The sequence below is a fragment of the Mastigoproctus giganteus genome, chromosome 10, assembly GCF_048544385.1.
Source record: "Mastigoproctus giganteus isolate SK-2022 chromosome 10, ASM4854438v1, whole genome shotgun sequence".
NCBI lineage: Eukaryota > Metazoa > Arthropoda > Arachnida > Uropygi > Thelyphonidae > Mastigoproctus > Mastigoproctus giganteus.
Genome location: NC_143584.1, coordinates 200991068 through 201015384, shown reverse-complemented (window position 1 = coordinate 201015384; position 24317 = coordinate 200991068). Strand labels below are relative to the sequence as shown.

The following is a 24317-nucleotide window of genomic DNA, read 5'->3' as shown; positions in this document are numbered from 1 at the left end:
TGTTTCCATTGGTGTACAGTAGATTTCCACTTGATAAACTTATAAGTGATTCATTTCTTCTTCTTGTTTCAGCCAAACCGATGATATTCCAATTCACATTTTCTAATTCCTTTTCCAGCTCTAATATCCTGTCTTCACCGATGAGTGATCTTACGTTATAACAGGCCAAGTTCAGTTTCTGTGCATGGCAGCCTGGTCATACCCAGAGATTCTTAGCACCCTCTGCTTCCACTCTGATCCTCTTGCTGCCGTAAGAGGGAGAGTGAAAGCTGCTGGGGACTGAGGGCCATTTGTATTGTCGTGCTGTCATATGTTGGAGTGTTTGGTCTTTTCCTCTTCACACTGACCAGGCATCTTGAAGAGAACCACTCTACACGTTAGTTGCCACCTAAGTGATGTAACAGGGCTTACTATTGAGGTGTGCATGAGTGGATTTTAGGGAGGCAGGCCAACCGGACTTCTCCTAAATCTTCTGTGATAGAGAGATATTGGATCCATCCGTGTTTTAGGCTGAGTGTCTGATAACACACAGGATACCTGTTCCACACCAAATAACAAACAACAAAATAATAAAACCAAATAACAAACAACAAACAAACATCTTCTGCAACATCTAGATTTCATGTACCTTCTACTCTCTTTAAAATTCACAAACTGCACACTTCGAAATCATAATTTTTTATATTCTCAAACAAGCACAAGTTCAGTAGCACAGAACCCAGGGATCTGCCAACAAAATACAATGGACCCCTGCTTTAAAGATATAAAGCACACATTTAACTTTATTATCTTACCAATTAACAAAGTTAAATGATACGTGAAAATTGGAAGAATATTTTTCAGTTAGCAAAATAAAAATAAATTTATGCTCACGTACGTAGCTTAATTAATACGTACTGTAATATGTACATACTAACTAATTGATATTTCTGTTCACTGACTTTTTGGTTGTAAAATTTAAAACAGTAAAAATGATAAGCAATTAATAACAAAGAACACGATACTCACAAGTGAGATACGGAGTAACGAGTTTCTGAAAATTTATTTATGTTTTTTATATGATTGAATATTTCATGGAAGGGGAAACACATTTCACCACAATAATATGAAAACCCACGGAATTCCAGCTATTGGTACTGTAGCAAATGCAAGAAGATCGAGTTTACTACCAGTTTATAATTGATTACACTAACAGAAAAGACCAATAAACCAGAAACTGCAAATTGTTTTTATTGTTTTTTAGTAGTGACCTCCAGATTAATTTTCTTAAAAAAAATAAGAAAATTAATCTGAAAAATTTATCAAATTTTTGTAACATTAGTTCTCTTGTAAATTTTAACTCAGCTTATTATGCCAGTGATACATGATGACGATCTTGAAAATATTCCATTTATTATGATAATTCCCGCTTTTCATTTGTCCTGAAAATGCATGTGCACAAGTTTCAATAAACTAGCTTGGCATTCATTTACAGTTGTGAATTATTTATATAATATTCCCGTGCTGATAAATTTTTCAAATGGTTACTAAATACTGCCTTAGAAAAAAGAGAACATTTTAATAAATTTAAAGTGCAAACATGTGTAAACACAAGAGCTTAAAAATCCTTGTTTTCATTATCAGCTTGCTCATGAGGTTGGTGTTACTAACATATTAAATTTGTTATATTATATACATTATTTATTTATTTTTAAATTGTAGATTGATACAACAAAGTTTGAAGTTAAAAATATTCGAAATTTTGGAATTATAGCCCATATTGATCATGGGAAAAGTACTCTTTCTGACAGACTTTTGGAATTTACAGGTTAGTATATGGAAATATTATATGGAATTAGTTTTAGTTCAGGGTTTTCATCTTTAGATCACACTATATAATTCAGAGTGATTCAAAAAAAGAAGTAAACTGTGAACTACGAGTAAGCAAGGTTCTGGTTTATTCCTATTAAGAACAAGTTAAAAATATGGTTTCTATATTTTAAAACCAGTGAGAATTTTCTGGAAGCTCAGTGAACAATGTCAACATAAAATAAGAAACAAAGGATATATAATTTCATCACTAAAGAAATACATGTAATGAGAATATAACATCACTTCACAAATGTAAGTTCTATTTCTGCTCAATATTACAATGGTCAAATGGATCGAATGCTACCACACTCTCAGTAAGTTAAATTGTGTTCGTGCTTAGCAAACTTAAAATTTTTGAGCTTTATTTTTTTTAGTTTATTTGTTTTAATTAGCAAGTTAATTATTACTTTATCGATCAGACTATTAATTCATTTTCAGGATTTATTTTCTTAACAGGATAGCATACTGAATGTTCCATTTCATAATTAGCAATACAAATTAAACAGTATCAATTGGTGTCAATACTTTACTTCTAACTCATGTATTAATTTGCCTTGTTACTATACACTGTGCTGCCACTTTATTGGGTACACCTACCTAGTAGCATGTTGAGCCTCTTTTAGCCTTCAAAACAGCCTGAATTCGTCTAGGCGTGGATTGAACAAGATGCTGTAAATGTTGTGCAGGAATGGAGTACCGTGTAGACACGAGTGTGTCGTGTCACACAGTTCCTTGAGATTCGACGAAGGTGTACAATGTTTTGGGATGAGCTGGAAAGGGCTGTTTGCCTGCAGCAAACAGCCCTTTCCAGCTCATCCCAAAGATGTTCAATAGGATTGAGATCCACTGACTGAGCGGGCCACTGCAGCAAAGAAAAGTCATTGTCATGTTCCTGAAACCATTCCATAGTGATTCAGGCTTTGTGCACTGGCACATTATCCTGCTGGAAGTAACCATCTGACTTAGGATAAACTGTCAACATGAACGGATACACTTGGTCAGCAACAATGTTTAGGTACGATGTGGCATTCAGATGTGAATCTGTGGGTATTGATGGACCAAACGTGTGCCAAGAAAACATTCCCCACCACCTTGCACAGTAGTTGTCAGACATGACGGGTCCATGGATTCATGTTGTTTTCGCCAAATTTTGAGCCTTTCATCAACATGATGCACCAGGAACTTTGACTCGTCAGACCAAGCAACTGTTTTCCAATGCTCGATAGTCCAGTGCTGGTGTTGCTGTGCCCACAGGAGGAGTGCTCTCTCATTCTTCATTGATAACAAAGGTACGCAATGTGGCTGTTGGCTGTTGTAGCCCATTCGCGACAAAGTGTGACTAGTGGTCTGTTGCGATATTTTGTTCTGTGCACCAAGGTTGTATTCTGATGTGATGTGCGACATTGTGGCTTGTCTGTTTGCTTGCACAAGTCTAGCCATCCTCCTCTGACCTCTCTCATCAACAAGTGATTTTCTTCCACAAGAATGCCATTGAGAGGATGTTTTCTGTTCATTGCATCATTCTCAATACACCCTTGAAACTGTGGTGCATGAAAAGTTCAGCAGAACCGCCGTTTCGGAGATGCTTTGTCCAGCACGTCTTGCACCTACTACCATGCTACGTTCGAAGTCCATTAGATCACTCCTTTTCCCTATTCTTGCTACGGTTTGCATGCTTAACTGATACTAGAAAGGTTGTTCTGCTGCATTTATATCCACAACTGTGGTCATGTGACTTGCAATGTTGTGGCACAGCAGGGGTGTGCCTAATAAAGTGGCAGCACAGTGTATGTCTTTCAGCACCTTAAAACTTAAGCTTCCACTAGTTTCTTTAGCCACAAACATATATTAACAACAAATTTATTTACAACGGATAAAAGACTTGTGTATAAAAACAGTCTCTCTAACTCAGCCCTTTTTTGTGTACTTTGTATCACATCCATTATTTTCCTAGTATAGACATATCTTACAGATAGTGTGAGTTTTTTGCTAGCAATTCTTTAGCTATCTTATCTATAAGCTAAATAAAATATACAAAATTGCATTATTCCTTCTTTTCATACCTTCATAACCCAGTCTGTAGTGTATTATAAGTCCATCCCTCAGCTGGACATTTTATTGCATAAATAAAACGAATTAACAAGGAACAAAAGAGTTGACTTACAATTTTCCATTCCAGATGTGTGTTTTACAACAAAAAGCACATTTTGGATTGTATGAAATCTACAAAACAGTTTCAAAAAAATCATAGGAATGAAAATTGGCATTTATTATTCATGGAATGTACAGTTATTAGGGTGACCTTGTATATGCCCCAGCAATAATATAGGTCAACAATAGAATATACCACCCCTTTTGTGACCCTGAGTCATCCCCTTGCAGATACATCCTTTACTTTTAAACTGTTTATACCAATTGTAACTTACGTTGGTGGTGGATCCTTTTAATAGTGTATACAAAAATCACATTGCACATTAATTACTGAAATCGTCTTTGCAAAATAGATGACACAAAATTCTTAGCTTTTACTTCGGAGAAGCCAATGTAATATTTTCTGCCTGTCAGATGTGACAAAAATTGTTTTACCTATCAAGGTATTTAAAAAAAATTACATTTTGTGTATTATGGGACATTTGAGAATTTACTGTCATATGAACATCTGAAGTGTTTACTTCTTTTTGAATTACCTTTGTATAACAGAATATAGTTTGTGCTTTTTAATTTTTGACATATGTAGGTTTTCAAACTGCTATCAATGAGACAGTATTCGATATTAATGAGATGGTATTTTGAATATTTTAGCAGTTTGTGCATGTTCACAAAAGCCGACCGGGCTAGCCAGGTGGGTAAAGTGCCTGCCTGGCAACCCAAAGGTCGCGGGTTTGAATCCCGCCTCGGGCTTGGATCAAAGTACTGCAAAAACCTTGGGAGGTGCATTATGGCCACAGAAGCCGATGCACCAACAACTACCAAGTTCACAAAAATGATGCAAAGAAAAACAGCAAAGACTTCTTTACTTATGTAAACACTGGAAGGAAGGGGTTGAATCACATTGGTCCACTTAATATTGATGGTTTAACTACTGATCCTGCTCAGGTTGCTGACAAAACTGAATATGTATTTTACATTCACACATGAACTCTGTAGGGTGGTGGACGCCAGAAGTTTATCAAATGCAGTTTATTAAACGGGGAGCTAAATGAGTTTGTAACAACAGAGAGGAAAATGAAATAGAAATTGGTGAAGTTAAAGTAACCATTAAAAAAAAAAAGCTTAACTTCTCTTCCATGGAAAATAATGGAAACAATGTTTAAAGAATTAATGCAGTACCATTTGGACAGGAGTGTCAGTTATACTGCAGTCACAGCATGGATTTGTTAAGGGGTGATCTTGCCTGACCAGTTTGATTGGAAACTATGATGCAGTAACCAAGAAACTAGATGCATAAGATATTTTATACTTGGATTTCAGTAAGGCTTTTGACTGGTGATTCAAAACTCTTCTGCTAGACTTTTGGAGCACGTTGGGAGATAAATGTAAAACTCTTATAAGCATGAGTCCAAAACACACCTTGTTGAGTTAAATAAACTTGAAATTTTCTAGTTAAATAAGTATATGAAATAAATCACAATGAGTCAACACCATATTCCTTTATGTATATCACTTGTTTTAGGGGCCTCACCAAGTATAAATTTAAAATTAAGGTGATGCCATGTAAATACCAATATTCTGTTTATACTTTGTCATGACCACATAGCTTCATATCTCAGGAGTTTACAATTAATTAATTTGACAAGAATATTTACTATCATTATACTATATTTAGCAGTTAGGTGGACTCAAACCAAAACTGAAATGTCTATGCCAACAACACTCCCATATTGACCACCAGCTATTTTATGCTCTGTTTCCAACAGAATTTGCCTTTTCATTGGAATCACTTACTCCTATATGCCTTACATTGATGAATTTTGGTGAATTTTTGGTGAATTTTTTCATGTAAAAGAAATGAAATAAATTAAAATAATAAATGGTAGACTGTTTCTTGCTTTCAATAATCATCAGAAAATAAATATGATCCATAATTTTAAAAGAACTTCATTTGTGTAATAGATGACTCGCGTTACAATTACAAGACTCCCTGGATTTGAATGGCTGAACAATGTTGAAATACAGCCTTTACACATGTTACTATTATATAGTGTCACAGCATCTGCTTTGAGGACAAAAGCAGAAAACCATTAATAGTTAATAGACACTAATACAGAAACGGTGTGTATAGAGTCATTTGTGTGAAATTAGACATTTCTGTTGCATTTGTAACTTTGCATTTCATAGGTGGTGGAGTCAATAAGATTATGCCTTAATTAGATAAATAATTAAACAATTTAATCAAATAATCACTTAAATCATGTGAAAGGAATAGTGCTGAAACTCCAGCACATTACATATTTAGGTAACTACTACTGTTATCATATTAGATTTTTTACATTTACACAAGCCTCAAAACATCATTTTGAAGCTTGCAATATTTATTTGAACTCATATTCTCATACCCTTCTCACTATTTCAAGACCTCTGACCAGTTGGTGTCTCTCTATATGTATATATAATATTAAAATTGTGTATAAAAATATTGTATATATAATATTAAAAGAATAAGTGCATTGTAAGCTAAACATTTATCTTGAGCTATCAGACATTTTAAAGACGATAAAAAAATGTTCTTGATATAGTCATTATTTGCATGGCGTTGTAACCTTTGTAACCTTTTGGAGAGAATTGAGATGAATTTAACACCATGATTGATGTTTAATTTATATTCATCATTAACTCTTTCATGAGTGAGTTATCCAGTATGGGTTCCCTATATCATGAGTAGGTTCCCTATAACCAGTTTTCAATAGGATTAGGGTCTGCAGAGTGAGTTTCTTCATGAAATTTTGGAGTATTGTGAAAATGAAAACTTTGTATGTTAATTTTTTTTTTAATTTCAACTTGATTGCCCACTAATAAAATTATTTTCAAAAATCAGATAAAAATTTAAAATTTAAAATTCACAAGAATTGTTTAAAAAGTAAACTTGTCATTTGTGTGTGTGTGTGTGTGTGTGTGTGTGTGTGTGTGTGTGTGTGTGTGTGTGTGTGTGTGTGTGTGTGTGTGTGTGTGTGTGTGTGTGTGTGTGTGTTAATTTGATTTCATCAACTTTTTTATCTGAATTCCAAAGAATTTCTTCAATTGTGGATGCTCTTTCTAAAATTGGACAACAGTGGCTGACTAATGCAATTTTCAAAGCTGTTTTTGTTTTGCCATCTTTTAACTGTCTGTTATTTAGTTATGCGTGTCCAGATTGTAGTACATTCTGGAAAAATTTCAAGATAATTCATACATAAATGTAATAATTATTATGTAAATGTAAAGGAGTTCATACATAAATGTAAAGGTATTCATACAGTTTATATGTGTATAAAATGTATGAATTACATACAATTTATGAGAGCAGTGGAAAATGAAAAAGACTTGGGGGTGATTGTGCAGTCAGTTATGAATTCTCCAAGCAATGCAGACAGACTGCCAGGACAACTCATGGGGTTTTTTCAATAATATACAGGAATTTTGCTAGCAGGGATATGGAGGTGGTTATCTCATTGTTATAAGGCAATGGCCAGGCCACATCATGAATACTGCATACAGGCCCGGAGACTTCATTTTAGGATGTAGAGCTGTTGGAGATACAGAGAAGGACAATGAGATTAGCAAGGGGAACAAAGGGATTTTCTTACCACAAAAGACTTCAGTTTTTCAAATAGCAGCATCTGGAGACTAGGCACCTGCAAGATGATCTGATTGAGGTGTTTAATGCTTTGAATGGATCGTGCAGGCTCAGGGCTCAGTGCTGATGGAATTCTTCCTCTTGCTCAGACTACACACATATGGGAGCATAAATTCAAATTGAAGGATGGTTGCAGAATAGATGTGTGGGAGTTTGCCTCTAGCCAGCAGGTGGTTGATTGCTGGAATCAACTTCCACCTGTTGTTGTGAAAGTGGATGGCAAAAATAAATTCAAGTAAAACCTAGACAAACTATTGGAGGGGATGAATAGTTGAAATGGGAAGGGGTTTTTTTATTGTTTTTTTTGGCTGATGCTGTGTAACCTTGCTCTCTTGAATCATTTTCCACTACTAATACTGAGTGATCAGCTCCCAGGAGCCCTTTGTAGTATAATTTATTTTAGCATTTATTATACTACCCTCATGAAATTTCTTAGCATAAAAACCAAAGAAAAAAAAATTTTCTTAATCTTTTCTTTTTGTAATTTGTTTTTCAAATACAGTCCATTCTGGTTATTTGGGACATATCGGGACTAGTGCATTTTGCCCCGATTAAGCGGCTGCCCCAATTATCCGAAGTTTCACATAAATAGTTACAAATACAATGTACCCCCCCCCTTTACAATTAGTTCACTGTACAATCAAATCACATTACGACGAACTCACCATAGTAAAGTACCGTTCACTATACAATGTGTAGTAAGCACCGGTCATTGTGGTCACGTTTGTGAATTGAATTTTAATTCTATTAAACAGCGATTCTAATTAGAGAAAATATGAGGAATATTATCCACAGGCTATAAAAGTAAAGATATATTAAGCACAAATTTACCCTTTATTACCTTACCAATTAAAAAATTAAATGATATGTGAAAATCGGAAGAATACATGTGAAAATCGGAATAATTAATACGTATTGTAATATGTACATATGAACTAGTTGACATTTCTGTTCACTGACAATTGTGGTTGGGGGTTAAAATTTAAAACAGTAAAAAGATAAGCAATCAATAACAAAGAACACGGCACTCATAAATTGCAAGTAACACTATACGCGCAAGTGAGAATGGAGTAACGAGTTACAAAGCTATAAAAATAGGAATGAAGAGATGATCTGAAAATTAATTTTTTTTTATATGATTGAAGATTTCATGAAAGTGTAAACTCATTTCACCATAACAACCCACAGAATTCTAGCTGTCGGTATTATCGCAAATTCAGTAAGATCAAGTTTACTGTCCGTTTATGATAGATTTCACTAACAGAAAAGCCCAATAAACAGGTGACTGCTAATTGTTTCTATTGTTTTATGGTTGTGACCTCCAGAATTTTGACCAAACCACGTGGTACCATCGGAGACAATCGTAGGTAATTTCCAGTGCTGCGGTCTCCTGCCCCGATTAAACAGCATGCTGTCCCAATTAAGCGAAATAAACCACGGCTATTTTCTCGACTGGTTTCTGTTTTTTAAGATTTGCCCCAAATAAACGGCTGCCCTGATTAACCGGTAGCCCAAATAACCAGAATCCACTGTATTTTTATTGTTCTTGCTTTTATATGTTGATTCTGCATAAAAATATACAATCATATCTATTGGTTTTCTATGCCCTTGTAGCCAAGCACAAATTCTCAAATTGAGAGCAAACTGGCTGTCTTTCATGGGTAATTTATGTGGTCACCATTATGCATGATGAAAGATAATTAGCATTAGTAAAGACACATGATGCAAGAAAGCAAGCTTATATAGCATCAGCCAAAAAAAAAAAAAAAAAAAATACCCCTTCTCTTCTCATTTCACCCATCCACTTGATCCAAATGTTTGTATAGTTCTGACTTGAATCTATTTAAGCTATCAACTTCTATGATGACAGTTGGAAGTTTGTTCCAGCAATCAACCACACACTGGCTAAAGGCAAGCTTCCCCACATCTATTCTACAACTTCAGTTGCCACCTCTCAGCCCATCTGCCGAACTTTTCTAGATCCTCTTGCAGTAGCATACTGTCTGTAGTGTCATTAACAACGCTGCCAACCTTTGTATCTTCTGCAAACTTGGACATTAAGCCTGATATATCTTCATTGATATCATTGATAAATACAAAAAATAACAATGGGCCCAGCACTGAACCCTGGTGAACTCCACTAATAACATTAGTCCATGTAGAGCAGTGTCCATTTATTACCACTCTCTGCCATCTCCCATTCAACCATCCTTTTGTCCATTGCAGCAACTTGTCTTTAATGCCATACTGCTCCAATTTGTACTGCAGTCTTCCATGTGCAATAGTATCAAAAGCTTTCCTAATCCAAGTATATGACATCAAATTATTTTTTGCATCCAGTTCCTTTGTGACCACATCATAGTATCCAATCAAATTGGTCAGACAAGACTTCCCTTTAACAAACCCATGCTGTGTCTGAACTATTACTGCAGTCTTGTCTAGGTGATCCTGTATCACCTCTTTAACCAGTGACTCCGTTATTTTCCCCGTAACAGAAGTTAAACTAACAGGTCTATAATTATTTGTGTCACCCTTTGAACCTTCTTTGTGAAATGTGGACACATTTTCACATGTGCAGTCCATGGGTACCTCCCACAAGTCCAAGGAAGCTCTCATAATTATGGCTCCGGGTTTGCTTACTTCCTTTTCTGCGTCCTTTAATATAACTGGATAGATCCCATCCACCCCAGGTGCCTTTCTTATGTTTATCTTCAACAATTTCTCCTTCACTTTGCTCTCAGTTATTACAAAATCATCTAACTCACTGCCACAGTTTAATTCACCTCGCATTCTCCTCCCTGAATAACTCCTCATGTGTGAATATAGATTCAAAATACTCATTTAGTTTGTTAGCTATTTCAGTAGGATCATCAACGGTTGAACCATCGATATCAAGTGGACCAATTTGATCTATCCCCTTCCTTCTAGAGTTTATATAAATAAAGAACACTTTGCTGGTTTTCTTTGCATCCTTTGCCAAAGATTTCTTGTAATCTACATTTGCCTGCCTATCTTCCTTTGTCTCAAACCATTAAAGTTTTGGTTTCTCTCAAACCATTAAAGACTTGGTTACAGACCAGCTTATATCTATCATAGGCTTCCGCGTTGCCTGTTAATTTGTATGTATCCCATGCATGTTTCTTCTCTGCCATATGCCTCATTAGTTCATGTGACATCCATTTATGCCTGAACCTTGAAAATATTTCTTAGTTGGTATGTAAAGCCTAGTAGCTTCCAAGATAAATTCTTTGAATGCTTCCCATTTTGAATTTGCTGTTAGCATTAGCATTAGTAGAGGCATTTGATGCAAGAAAGCAAGCTTATGCAGCATCAGCCAAAAAAAAAAAATAAATAAATAAATAAAAAATAACCACTTCCACTTCACCCCTCTGTTCGTTCGAAATACCTGTCCAGCTGAGCCTTAAACTTATTTAGGCTATCAACTTCCACGACAAGGGATGGAAGTCTATTCCACCAATCAACCACCCTCTGGCTAAAGGCAAATTTCCCCAGTCTATCCTACATCTGTCTTTCCTCAATTTGAATTTATGCCCTCTCAGGTGATTATTCTGAGCAAGAGGAAGAATCCCATCAACATTGAGCATGCTCAAACCATTCAAGGCTTTATACACCTCTATCAGATCACCTCACCGGTGCCTAGTCTCCAGACACTGTAATTTGCAAAACTTAAGCCTTTCTTCGTAAGAGCACTCCTTTGTTCCATTCACTAATCTTGTTGCCCTTCTCTGTACTTGTTCCAGCATCTCTACATCCATCTTGAAATGAGGCCGCCAGACCTGTATACAGTACTCTAGGTGCGGTTTGACCATTGCCTTATACAAGGGAATAATCATCTCCTTATCCCTGCTAGAAAAATCCCTATATATCATCGACAATACACCATGAGCTACTCTTGCAACCCATCTGCACTGTCCAGAAAACTTCATATCTGCCTGCACAACTACCCCCAGGTCCCTTTCATTCTCTACCACTGTCAGTGTAGTACCACAGAGTTGATACGTTGCTCTGGGGTTGCTGTTTCCCATATGTAGTACTTTACATTTGTCAATGTTAAACTTCATTTGCCACCTCTCAGCCCATCTGCTCAACCTTTCCAGATCCTGTTGCAGTAGCATAGTGTCAGTAGTTTCCTTGACAACCCTGCCAACCTTCATATCGTCTGCAAACTTGGACATTAAGCTTGATATACCATCATCAATATCATTTATAAATACAGAAAACAATAATGGACCAAATACTGAACCCTGAGGGACTCCACTAATAACATTAGTGGAGTCCCTCAGGGTTCATTGATTACCACTCTCTGTCTTCTCCCCCTCAACCACCCCTTTATCCATAGCAGCAATTTGCCTCCAATGCCACACTGCTCCAATTTGTGCAGCAGTCTTCCATGTGCAACAGTATCAAAAGCCTTTCTAAGATTCAAGTATATAATATCAAAGTTATTTCCTGCATCCAGTTCTTTTGTGACTGCATCATAGTATCCAATCAAATTGGTCAGGCAAGACTCCCCTTAACAAAACCATGCTGTGTCTGAGCTATAACTGAAGTCTTGTCTAGATGATCCTGCAATGCCTCTTTAACCAGTGCCTCCATTAATTTTCCAGGAACAGAAGTTAAACTAACAGGTCTATAATTACTTGTGTCGCCCTTTGATCCTCCTTTGTGAATTGGGGTCACATTTGCTCAACTCCAGTCCATGGGTACTTCCCCTGAGTCCAAGGAAGCTCTCATAATTATGGCTAAGGGTTTGCTTACTTCCTTTGCTGCCTCCTTTAATATAACTGGATAGATCCCATCCACCCCAGGTGCCTTTCTTGTATTTGTCTTCAACAATTTCTCCTCCACTTTACTGTCAGTTATTACAAGATTCTCTAGCTTACTGCCAGGGTTGAATACACCTCTGGCATTCCCCTCGCTGAATAACTCCTCATGTGTGAATGTCGATGCAAAATATTCATTCAGTTTGTTAGCTACCTGAGCAGGATCATCAACAGTTGACCCATCGATATCAAGTGGACCAATCTGATTCATCCCTTTCCTTCTAGAGTTTACATAAGTTGAGAACTCTTAGCTGTTTTTCTTTGCATCTCTTGCCAAACATTTTTCGTAATCTGCCTTCGCCTGCCTAACCTCCTTTGTAACTTGGTTACAGATCAACTTATATCTATCATAGGCTTCTGTGTCACGTGTTAATTTGTATGTATCCCATGCATTTTTCTTCTCTGCCATATGTCTCATTAGTTTATCTGACATCCACTTAGGCCTAAACCTTGAACAATATTTCTTAGTTGGTATGTAAAGTCTAGTAGCTTCCAAGATAAGTTCTTTGAATGCTTCCCATTTTGAATTTGCTGTTGGTAACATCATCAGTTGGTCCCACCGTATAGAATTTAAATCTGTCTAAGACCACCGTAGTCACCTTTACGAAAGCAATAACCCTTCCCTTTACCCCTAATGGTAGTTACCTCTTTGAGTAAATCCCACTTCAGCACACTGTGATCACTGCCACCTAGTGGTTCATTTACCTGCAGATTCTTAATGCATGAAGAATCACTACTGATATTCAAATCAATAGTATTACTCCCTCTAGTTGCCTCCCGAACATGCTGATGTAGAACACAATCATCCAATAAATCCACAAAAGCCTTGCTAGTGTGTGAGTGACCAGCCCCCAAATTCCAGTCAATATCTGGGAAATTAAAATCCCCCATTATAAGACTCTCTGATTTACTGGCCCACTCTATTTCCCCATACAGTTTCTTATTATACTCATCAGAGTCATTAGGCCTATTGCACACTCCTACTGTCAATTTTGATCTCCCAGTGCTTATGTCACACCAAACTGACTCGACACTGCACTGTCCAGCAATGTCGACTGGCTTCACTTCCTTGGATTTTATGTATTTCTTAACTAATAGCATAATCCCTCCTCCCTGTCTATCCTTTCTGTAGACATTGTACTCCCCAAATTCCAGTTCAGCATTCCTTGTATCTGACAGCACATCTCTGAAATCCCCACAATATCTGCCTTTGATGTTTGAGCAATACCTCAAATTCATCAAATTTATTTACTAAACTCCTAGCATTGGTGTACACGCAAGTATACATGCACCTGTTCTTTTTCTTGGCTACCCTAACACAACTATGTGTTTATTTGTACCCCAATGATTCCCAGCAGTCTGTGAAATATCCTGCATCTTATTTTCCAGGCTGTGGCTCATTCCAATAGAAGCAGTGCAAGAATCACTTTCACCTCTGCCAGTGGCTACTGTTAATCTGTTAGTCCTTGTATCCCCCAATCTAGCAGTTTTCCGACCCACCTAACACTGTCTCGATAACATCAGCAAACATTCTTGCACCCTTTCTATTTAAGTGTATCCCATCCCTGTAGAAGCAGTCTCTCCTGTTAACAAGTACAGACCAGGCTGAAAAAAATTCTACCCCTTGAGCCTTGCACAATCCTTCTAGGGCCGAATTGATCGACAGGGCTCTCATCATATACTCCCTCCTATTGTGTCTGGGCAGAATTGCAGACACTTTCAAATTCAACCCTAATGGTAACATCATCAGTTGGTCCCACCGTATAGAATTTAAATACTGTCTCAGACCACTGTAGTTGCCTTTACGAAAGCAAAAACCCTTCCCTTTACCCCTGATGGTAGTTACCTCTTTGAGTAAATCCCACTTCAGCAGACTGTGATCACTGCCACCTAGTGATTCCTTTATCTGCAGATTCCTAATGCATGAAGATTCACTACTGATAATCAGATCAAGAGTATTACTCCCTCTAGTTGCCTTCCGAACATGTTGCTGTAGAAAACAATAATCCAGTAAATACTGAAAAGCCTTGCTAGTGTGCGAGTGACCAAACGCAAATTCCAGTCATTATCTGGGAAATTAAAATCCCCTATTATAAGACACTCTGATTTACTGGCCCACTCAATTTCCCTGTACAGTTGTTTATTATACTCATCAGAGTCATTCGGCTTATAGCAGACTCCTGCTCTCAATTTTGATTTCCTAGTGCTTATGTCACAACAAACTGACTTGACACTGCACTGTCCGGCCATGTCAACTGGCTGTACTGTTTGGATTTTGTGTTTGTTAACTAGCATAACCCCTCCACCCTTCCTATCCTGTCTATCCTTCCTGTACACGTTGTACTCCCCAAATTCCAGTTCTGTATTCCTTATATCTCTGTGACACTACGTATCTGATATCCCAACAATATCTGCCTTTGATGTTTTGACCAACACCTGAAATTCATCAAATTTATTTACCACACTCCTAGCATTGGTGTACATGCAAGTATACATGCACTTGTTCCCATTCTTAGCTACCCTAACACAGCTCATGTATTTACTTGTTTTGCAATGACTCCTAGCAGTCTCTGGAATCCCCTGCACCTTGTTTCCCAGGCTGCTGCTCATTCCAATGGAAGCAGTGCCTGAATCATTTTCACCTTTGCCAGTGGCTACCGTTAATCTATGAGATCATGTATCCCCCCAAGCTAGCAGTTTTCTGACCCACCTAACACTGCCGCAAATATTCTTGCACCCTTTCTATTTAAGTGTATCCCATCCCTGTAAAAGCAATCTCTCCTGTTAACAAGCACAGACCATGCTGAGAAAAATTCTATCCCTTGATCCTTGCACAATCTCTTCAGGGCTGAATTGATCGACAAGGCTCTCATCATATACTCTCTCCTATCGTGTCTGGGCAGAATTGCAGACACTTTCAAATTGAACCCTAACTCACAGCTTTTTTTCAACATTGACCTGTACTTGTTAAGTAATTCTGCCAGTCTCCTACTCTTAATATCATTAGTGCCAACATGCATAACAATATCTTTTGTGCTGTTAAAAGATGATATCTGCTCTACAACGTCATCAACCTTTGCCCCTGTTAGACATACCCTGGTCCTGTTCCACCTATCATTTTTGCACAATATGTTCCATTTCCCTGACAATAGAGTCACCGACAACAACTAGTTCCTTTGGGACAAGCGCATTCTGCCTTGGGGGTTGCCGCTGTGTTGTGTGATGTTCAGGTGCAAGCTCTGGCATTGATGTGGCGAGCTGAGAGCTTGATGGGCACCTCAATTTAAATCCTTTGAGGGCATCCACCTTGTCCTTCAAGCTCTCATATAGGCCCATAACAACGCTGAGTTGGCGCCTGATTTCCTCACACTCCTTACATCGTGCACACACACAAAGACCATTCCCCTTGGCAATATCATGTCCCATTCCTGATTGCTCCACAAACATTAAATAAGCAGTACATTTCAAAAGACTGTGATTCAGAGGACAGCCCCCCCTTCCAGTTCTTCCGTGAACCACAGCACTCCCATTAGCTTGAGCCTTTTGCTTTGCTGCTCTGGTCTGAGTCATGATGTCGATTTAATTTCAAATAAAATTTCAATTTCAATTCCAAAAATGTAACCCTAAACTTATATCCCAATGCAGTTATAACACTTTATATATATATTTCAGTATCGAGTATTATCTCTGAGTTACGTTATATGACTTTCGTATCTCCCGTCAAGTTATATTTATTAATTTACAATGTTACGTTTGTAAAATCGTTATATGTGTTTAGTTAAAAAAGTACAATTTAATTGACAATGAGGTGCCTCCGTAGCCAGGTGGGCAGGAGCAGCAGTGTGTAGCACACGCTTTTTGATTAGACTGGGATTCGAGTCCATTCCCACCAAATATGGAGGATGCGGAAAGGTCAGGGAATAACCACTGCATATCCTTCCGAAGCAGTGTGGCCTTAGCTGCCAATCCTCCTAAAAACCAAATAACAAACAAACAACAAACAATTGACAATGAAATTTAATAAGATTAATAAATTTTACTGATTAATTGATAATACTATACTATACTAAGCTAACAGATTTCTAATACAGTGCTACGTGTTTTGCTATCTACTTTTATGTTAAACTTTATGCTATCTAGTTCGGGATATATGTTGTATCGTATAACAATGACAGAAAGTTACGGCGCCTCTGTAGCCAGGTGGGAAGGAGCAGTGGTGCGTAGCACACGCTTCTTGATTAGACCGGGGTTCGAGCCCGTCACAACCAAATACGGAGGATGCGGAAAGGTCAAGGGAATGACCACCGCATATTCCCAGAGCAATATGGCCTTAGTTGCTAATGCTCCTAAAAACCAAATAACAACAACGACGGAAAGTTACGAACGGTAAATCTACGGACGCCAAGTATTAATTAACTTTCAAAATCACTATATAAATTGAAAATAAACTGAGGAGCTTGACTAGGTCTATAAGCTACTTATAGAAAATAATTTAATATAACAATTAAATCAATAAAACGGCTAAATGTAATTAAAAACTTAGTGTTCGCCGGAGCTGGAAAATCTTGTCCAACATGCAGATTGGATACCCTTGCCAATAAAACTTATATATTGCCACAAAAGAGTCCTGAGCCTTTTGATAAGTGTGGCACTGGTATACTGGCTGCCAAAAAATGGCCACATGGAAGATGTAAACACCTGTAGCCACCTTGGAACTGTGTTGTCATATAAAAAGAATTTTTAAAAATTTTTATTTCTCTTTTAAATGAAAGCTTTACTACTATTTGGTGTTATTTTTATAACACCAACAAACATTTAATTTATGTTCTTCCTCAATTATAGGAATGGATAGTTTATTTATTAGCAAACTTTCTAGATTAATTTAACAGTTATTTTCATTTTAAGCACAATAATTTTATTGAATATTATTGCAGGTACAATTTCAAAAAGTGAAAACCATCAGCAATTTCTTGATAAACTTCCAGTGGAGAAAGAACGAGGAATCACGGTAAAAGCACAGACTGCATCATTATTCTATAATTATAATGGAGAAACATACCTTCTTAACCTAATTGACACTCCTGTAAGAATTACCATTGATAATATTTTTAGAAAAATAATAATTGAAATTTTTTGATTCCACTCTTCTTATTGCAATAAATTTCATTTATGTTGTTTATCTAAATGGTAACATCAGATGAGACCAATCTGTTTTATTCAGAGAGTGTTTTATTAGCTACTCTTGAGTATAAATAGCCGTTATAAAATGTAGAAACTGCAATTTATAATGTATATTATGTTTTTCTAGCTTATTAGCTTATCAGTTAAGTGGAAAAGTTGTCCGTGATATTTGGTTATTTTTTTATAATCATATAATGGCAGTAGTTATTTTTTTAAAAAACACCTTTCATAACTTTAGTGGTTACACAGAATTATTTTTATGAAAAAAATTAAAAATGGTTAAAAAATTAAAAAGCAGTATCAGAGTATAATTTTTTAAATTTTTTTCTGTGCTGTAAGTATGTAAACTTAAGTACTGTAAGTTTCTATTCTGCTTTTTCACTACTATAAGCATGTGAAATATACAAATTTGTACATTGTGAGAGATTGAGCCAGTACACTTCTACAAAAAAGTGTACAGCTCATTGATAACTGTGGCACTGAAAGCAGGACAATATGTAAGCATCTTAGTCAGAGAAGTTTTAATGTATATTAAATGTACAGAAAGCTGTATCAGAGTGTAAATAGAATTTTTTAATTTAAAAAAAATGTGTTAAGTAACTTTTGTAATTTTTTCATATTGTTTTATTCATTTACTTTTTGTAGTTAACCTTCACACCTTAGCTCCTCCTTTGTGGATTCGAATCCCCCAAATTCAAAGTTGATTCCCTAATGGTTAGCCTCTTGATTAAAGCTAATGGTTTGGCTTCTGCTTTGAAGCCTTCTTCAGTATGACTGGACAAATACCATCAGTACCCCATGCTTAATCACTATCAAGCTCAGTAATTTTTCTATTTGGCTTTCCTCTGCAATATCGATAAAATTTACCTTACAGTGCTCAGTTATGCTAGCACAGTATTTCCCAGCCTCTGACTATCCTTGCAAATAGTGACAATGAAGAGGGCAGCTCATAGTCGTGCCTGTAAAATCTGTGAAGGATGATTGGTGCTGCCTATGACATAAGGAACTAAAGAGATTAGGAACAATTAAGTTACTATACAACTAGCAGTTGATAATGCTGTCTTTTTGACAAGAATAAGTGGCGATTCATATGCATAATTCTGACTTGTCTTTCTTAGTGACCTTAATCTGGGAAACAGTACGGTGGGATCATGGTGACTATGATAATCATATTAGAGTGGGATAGTGCATCAGAATGAATTTGAACTGAATTCTAGAGGAGTTTTGACCTATCTCAAAGGTTAAAGAACGGAACTATGTACCTCATTCCCTGTATGATATTGTAAATATTTGTTTGGGTTGCCAAAGGTTCCTGGGACTGCCTAGTACAATAAAAAAAAAAAAAAAAGTGCAAATTGATGCAAGTATTCAGCTCGCCAGACACATTTGCTGACTTAAAGAATTAATTTACCAATATGCATTTTCTAGTACTAATTTCAATGCTAATATTGCTTTTTCATATCAGTGAAAATGTATAATTTTTTTTTAGGGTCATGTAGACTTTCACTTCGAAGTGTCCCGCTCATTAGCAGCATGTCAAGGAGTCATTTTATTAGTGGATGCTAATCAGGTATTGCCATGATAGGACAATTTAAAATTAAGATACAACTTCACTTTAGGTTCTTAATAAGGAATAACTTAACTAACTGAAATTTACATGCTAAACATTTCAAAACTCTGTTGCTCCCTCATCACTGGATATATTACATGACAATAAAAGCTTACTTACATGACAACAGCAAGAGAACACCTAATTTTTTAACACTGTGTTTGAAAATGAGCAGTAAGTTGAAATATTGTCTGTATAAATTAAATTCAATTTGCAGTCCTGTTAATGTGATATGTTACTCCCTGTAAATGGCCGACCGGGCTAGCCAGGTGGGTAAAGTGCCTGCCTGGCAACCTAAAGGTCGCGGGTTCGAATCCCGCCTCGGGCTTGGATCAAAGTACTGCAAAAACCTTGGGAGGTGCACTATGGCCACAGAAGCCGATGCACCAACAACTACCACAAAAAAACTATCCCTGTTAACAAGTTACTTCAGTTCAGATGTTACATTTTCAAATCTCTTCACAGTATATCAGAATTTTTTTGTTTGTTTGTTTTTCATGTATATTATGTGACCAAATGCACTATATGTACAGATACATTATAAATACACTATATAACTAAAAGTATTCAGAGACATATAGGTAGTTCTCTTTTCATTCAAAAACCTAATACACAGGGCTACCTTCATCCCTTTCTGGGTATAAAGGGTAAGCAACAGCCATTATCAATCCTGTTGACATAAATGGACAGTGCAATGTTGAGTCAGTTTGGTGTGACATAAACACTGCAAAAGGGAAAATGAGAGTAGGAGTGTGTGTTATAGGCCTAATGACTCTGATGAGTAGAATGAACAGTAGTGCAGAGAAATAGAGTGGGCCAGTAAATCCTAACGTCTTGTAATGGGGGATTTTAACTTTCCGGATATTGACTGAAACTTGTGGGTTGGTCACTCGCATGCTAGCAAGACTTTTGTAGATTTATTGGAGGATTGTTTTCTACAGCAACATGTTCGAGGGGCAACTAGAGGGAGTAATACCCTTGATCTGATTATCATCAGTGATTATTCATGCATTAAGAATTTGCAGATACCACTAGGTGACAGTGATCACAGTGTACTGTTGTGGGATTTACTAAGATATAACTACCATCTGGGGTAAAGGGAAGGGTTTTTGCTTTCGCAAAGGTGACTACAATGGTCTCAGACAGTTTTTAATTCTATATAGTGGGATCAACTGATGATGTTACCAACGTTGAATTCTAAATGGGAAGCCTTCAGGAACTTAATCTTGAAGGCTACCAGGCTTTTCATACCAACTAAGAAATACTGTTCAAAGTTCAGGCCTAAATGGATGTTAGATGAATTAATGAGGCTCGTGGAAGAGAAAAAAAAACGCATGGGATGCATATAAATTATCAGGCGACACAGAAGCCTATGGCAGACATAAGCTTATCTGTAAACAAGTCACAAAGGAGGTTCGGCAGGCAAAGGCAGATTACGAAAAATCTTTGGCAAAGCAAAACAGCAAAGAGTTCTTTACTTATGTAAACTCCAGAAGAAAGGAGATGAATCAAATTGGTCCACTTAACATAGATGGTTCAACTATTGATGATCCTGCTCAAGTTGCTGATAAACTGAATGAGTATTTTGCATCTACATTCAACATGAGGAGTTATTCAAGGTGGGGAATGCCAGAAGTTTATTAAACTTTAACAGGGAGCTAAGTGATTTTGAAATAACTGAGAGCAAAGTGAAGGAGAAATTGTTGAAGATAAACATAAGAAAGGCACCTGGGGTGGATGGGATCTATCCAGTTATATTAAAGGAAGCCGAAAAGGAAGTAAGCAAACCCGGAGCCATAATTATGAGAGCTTCCTTGGACTCGTGGGAGGTATCCAATGGACTGCAGATATGAAAATGTGTCCCCAATTCACAAAGGAGATTCAAAGGGTGACACAAATAATTATAGACCTGTTTGTTTAACTTCTGTTACGGGGAAAATAATGTAGTCACTGGTTAAAGAGGTGATACAGGATCACCTAGACAAGTCTGCAGTAATAGTTCAGACACAGCATGGGTTTGTTAAGGGGAAATCTTGTCTGACCAATTTGATTGGATACTAAGATGTGGTCACAAAGGAACTGGATCCAAAAAATAATTTGATGTCATATACTTGGATTAGGAAAGCTTTTGATTCAATTGCACATGAAAGACTGCAGTACAAATGGCATTAAGGACAAGTTGCTGCAATGGACAAAAGGAGTGGGAGATGGCAGAGAGTGGTAATAAATGGACACTGCTCTATGTGGACTAATGTTATTAGTGGAGTTCCCCAGGGTTCGGTGCTGGGCCCATTGTTATTTTGTGTATTTATCAATGAAGGTATATCAGGCTTAATGTCCAAGTTTTCAGAAGATACAAAGGTTGGCAGTGTTGTTATTGACACTACAGGCAGTGTGCTACTGCAAGAGGATCTAGAAAAGTTCGGCAGATGGGCTGAGAGGTGGCAACTGAAGTTTAACATTGACAAATGCAAAGTACTGCATATGGGTAGCAGTAACCCCAGAGTAATGTATCAACTGTGTATTACTACACTGACAGTGGTAGAGAATGAAAAGGACCTGGGGGTAATTGTGCAGGCAGATATGAAGTTTTCTGAGCAGTGCAGACAGTCTGCAAGCGTAGATCACGGTGTCTTGTCAATGATATAGAGGAATTTTGCTAGCAGAGACAAGGAGGTGATTATCCCTTTGTATAAGGCACTGGTCAGGCCACACCTTGAGTACTGCATACAGGTCTGGAGGCCTCATTTTAGGAAGGATTTAGAGTTGCTAGAACAAGTACAGAGAGTGGCAACAAGACTTGTGAGAGGAACAAAGGGGGTGCACTTATGAAGAAAGGCTTAAGTTTTGCAAGTTGCAGCATCTGGAGACAGGAACCTGCAAGGTGATCTGATTGAGGTGTATAAGGCCCTGAATGGTTTAAGCAGGCTCAATGCTGATGGGATACTTCCGCTTGCTCAGACTAAGAACCCGAGGGGGCATAGATACAAATTGAGGAAAGACAGTTGTAGAATAGATGTGGGGAAGTTTGCCTTTAGCCAGAGGGTAGTTGATTGTTGGAACATACTTCCATCTGTTGTTGTGGAAATTGATAGCTTAAATAAATTTAAGGCTGAACTAGATAAACATTTGGAGTGACCGGATGGGTGAAATGGGAAGTTTTTTTTTTTTTGGCTGATGCTGTATAAGCTTGCTGTGCTTTCTTGCATCATATGGCTAACTAATGCTAATCTACTGCAGGATGGAAGCCTTGTCAACAATTCATGTTGAGAGAAATGGACCATAATCTGCCAAGCTGGTCCAGTGTGGGTTGGCAGATCGGCCGTATTTAGCAGTCAGGTTCTGGAGTCCTGGCAAACTCAAAGAATGTGTGCTACTGCACTCCTGGACCACTCGGCTACCCTCTACTAACTTCCAATAGGTTCGAATGCATATCCATTTTTCCTGCAGCTATCAGATCCAGTTTGGTAGAGGATCATGTTTTGCTGCATCTAATCTGATGCACCAGTTTGTCCATGAGTGTTCAGTGGGGTTGAAGTCCAGGTTTTGAGCCAGCTAGTCCAACATTTCCACTAACAGACCAAGTCTGAACTAGGTGAAATAGCTCCATAGCATCAGACCGTCTCCATCAAAATTCATGGTCAGGGCAGTACATCCAACAGCAAGCACTCTCTGGAGTCTTTACACCCAGACATATCAATTGGAATGAAACATTGTGTAGAAAGATTTCCCATCTCATAGCACCTACTGCCACTGTTCTAGAATGCTTGAATGTTATGAATGTCACCGCTCCCATTGGCCATTTCATGTAAGTAACCATGATGGTAAGCTTATACACAACTGCCCTGCCAGTGAAGCCATGGCTATGCAGCTTCCTGCAGATTTTTGACATACCAACCGATGTTTTGTGTTTTCCACAGATGACTTATGTGAGGCTCAAACTACCTTACCTTCTTAATCATTCATAAAAGTTTGCAAGTTCTGTAAATTTGTGAGATTGTTCTGACCCTTTTTTTTATTTTATTGTTGGATTAGTATAAAACAAAGCTACGATGCTCAGTATGTTCTACGTTGTATTTCAGTATTTGCAGAAGAATAAGAGAAATAAGATGGAAGGTTCTATGCAATTATATTGAGGTAAATTTCTCTTATTCTTCTTCAAATACATTTATTGTTGGATGTATCACCTACAGTCTTCCCTCTTTGAATATCATTCACCAAAGTGGATTTTAGGAGGTTCAGATGAGTCTCAGTTGTGTGCTCAGAAAGATTACTAATATGGCATCCAGCCACCGATATTGAAAATCTGTAAGCATCAATCCATGACTAATACTAGCTTCTCACATGCTGCTGCCCAAGTAGATCCATGAGATCTGTATTGGTATGTCTGAGCTGATACAAGCACACAGGAGATGTCGGGTACAATACACAGTATGCATGGAGGAATGCATTTGATCATATAGTGTATTTCCTCTCAAATGTTTTTTGGTCTGTGTGTTTAGAGGAGTTCTCCTCCCCTCTTAATTAATATCGAGATTAACCCCTGTTTTGTGAGAATTTTAACGCTAAATATTTAATTTAAAATTTAATCCTCTACTTCTAAAATGGCATCCAACATATGCCACCTTTAAAAATTTTTCTGTTATTTTTTAAATTTGTAAATAAAGTTAGCTCCTGCCAGTATCTCTAAATGATTATACAATATTTTCTATTTTTGTTTTGATATACTATGAATTACAAGAAATCAATCTTTTTGTTTAATTTTTAATGGATGCCAGTGAGAGCTGTCTAATCTTGAAATGAAATGTGAACAGCTGGCAAAAACCCGATGCTCATGTGACACCTGTCAGGTGCTACACAAGCATCTGTTTCTGTTTGGGGGATGAGTGTCCTTGGAAATTCAGAAGAAATTTTTAAAAAAATTCTCTGTTATTATTATTGGTTTCTGTCATTTATCTTTGTTCAGTGTTTTGTAATTGAGATTAGCAATTCATAATTA

The 24317-nt window shown here is 37.2% G+C and overlaps 1 protein-coding gene across 1 annotated transcript in view; it reads left to right on the top strand.

Annotated features, from left to right (window-relative positions):
• Window positions 1-24317, top strand: part of waw (Translation factor waclaw) — a 123340-nt gene that overhangs the window by 13072 nt on the left and 85951 nt on the right. Inside the window, exons 3-5 of the mRNA XM_090383233.1 lie at window positions 1702-1807; window positions 17463-17611; window positions 19199-19279. Of these exons, the coding sequence (XP_090239359.1) occupies window positions 1702-1807; window positions 17463-17611; window positions 19199-19279 (336 nt within the window). The remainder of the gene's footprint in view (window positions 1-1701; window positions 1808-17462; window positions 17612-19198; window positions 19280-24317) is intronic.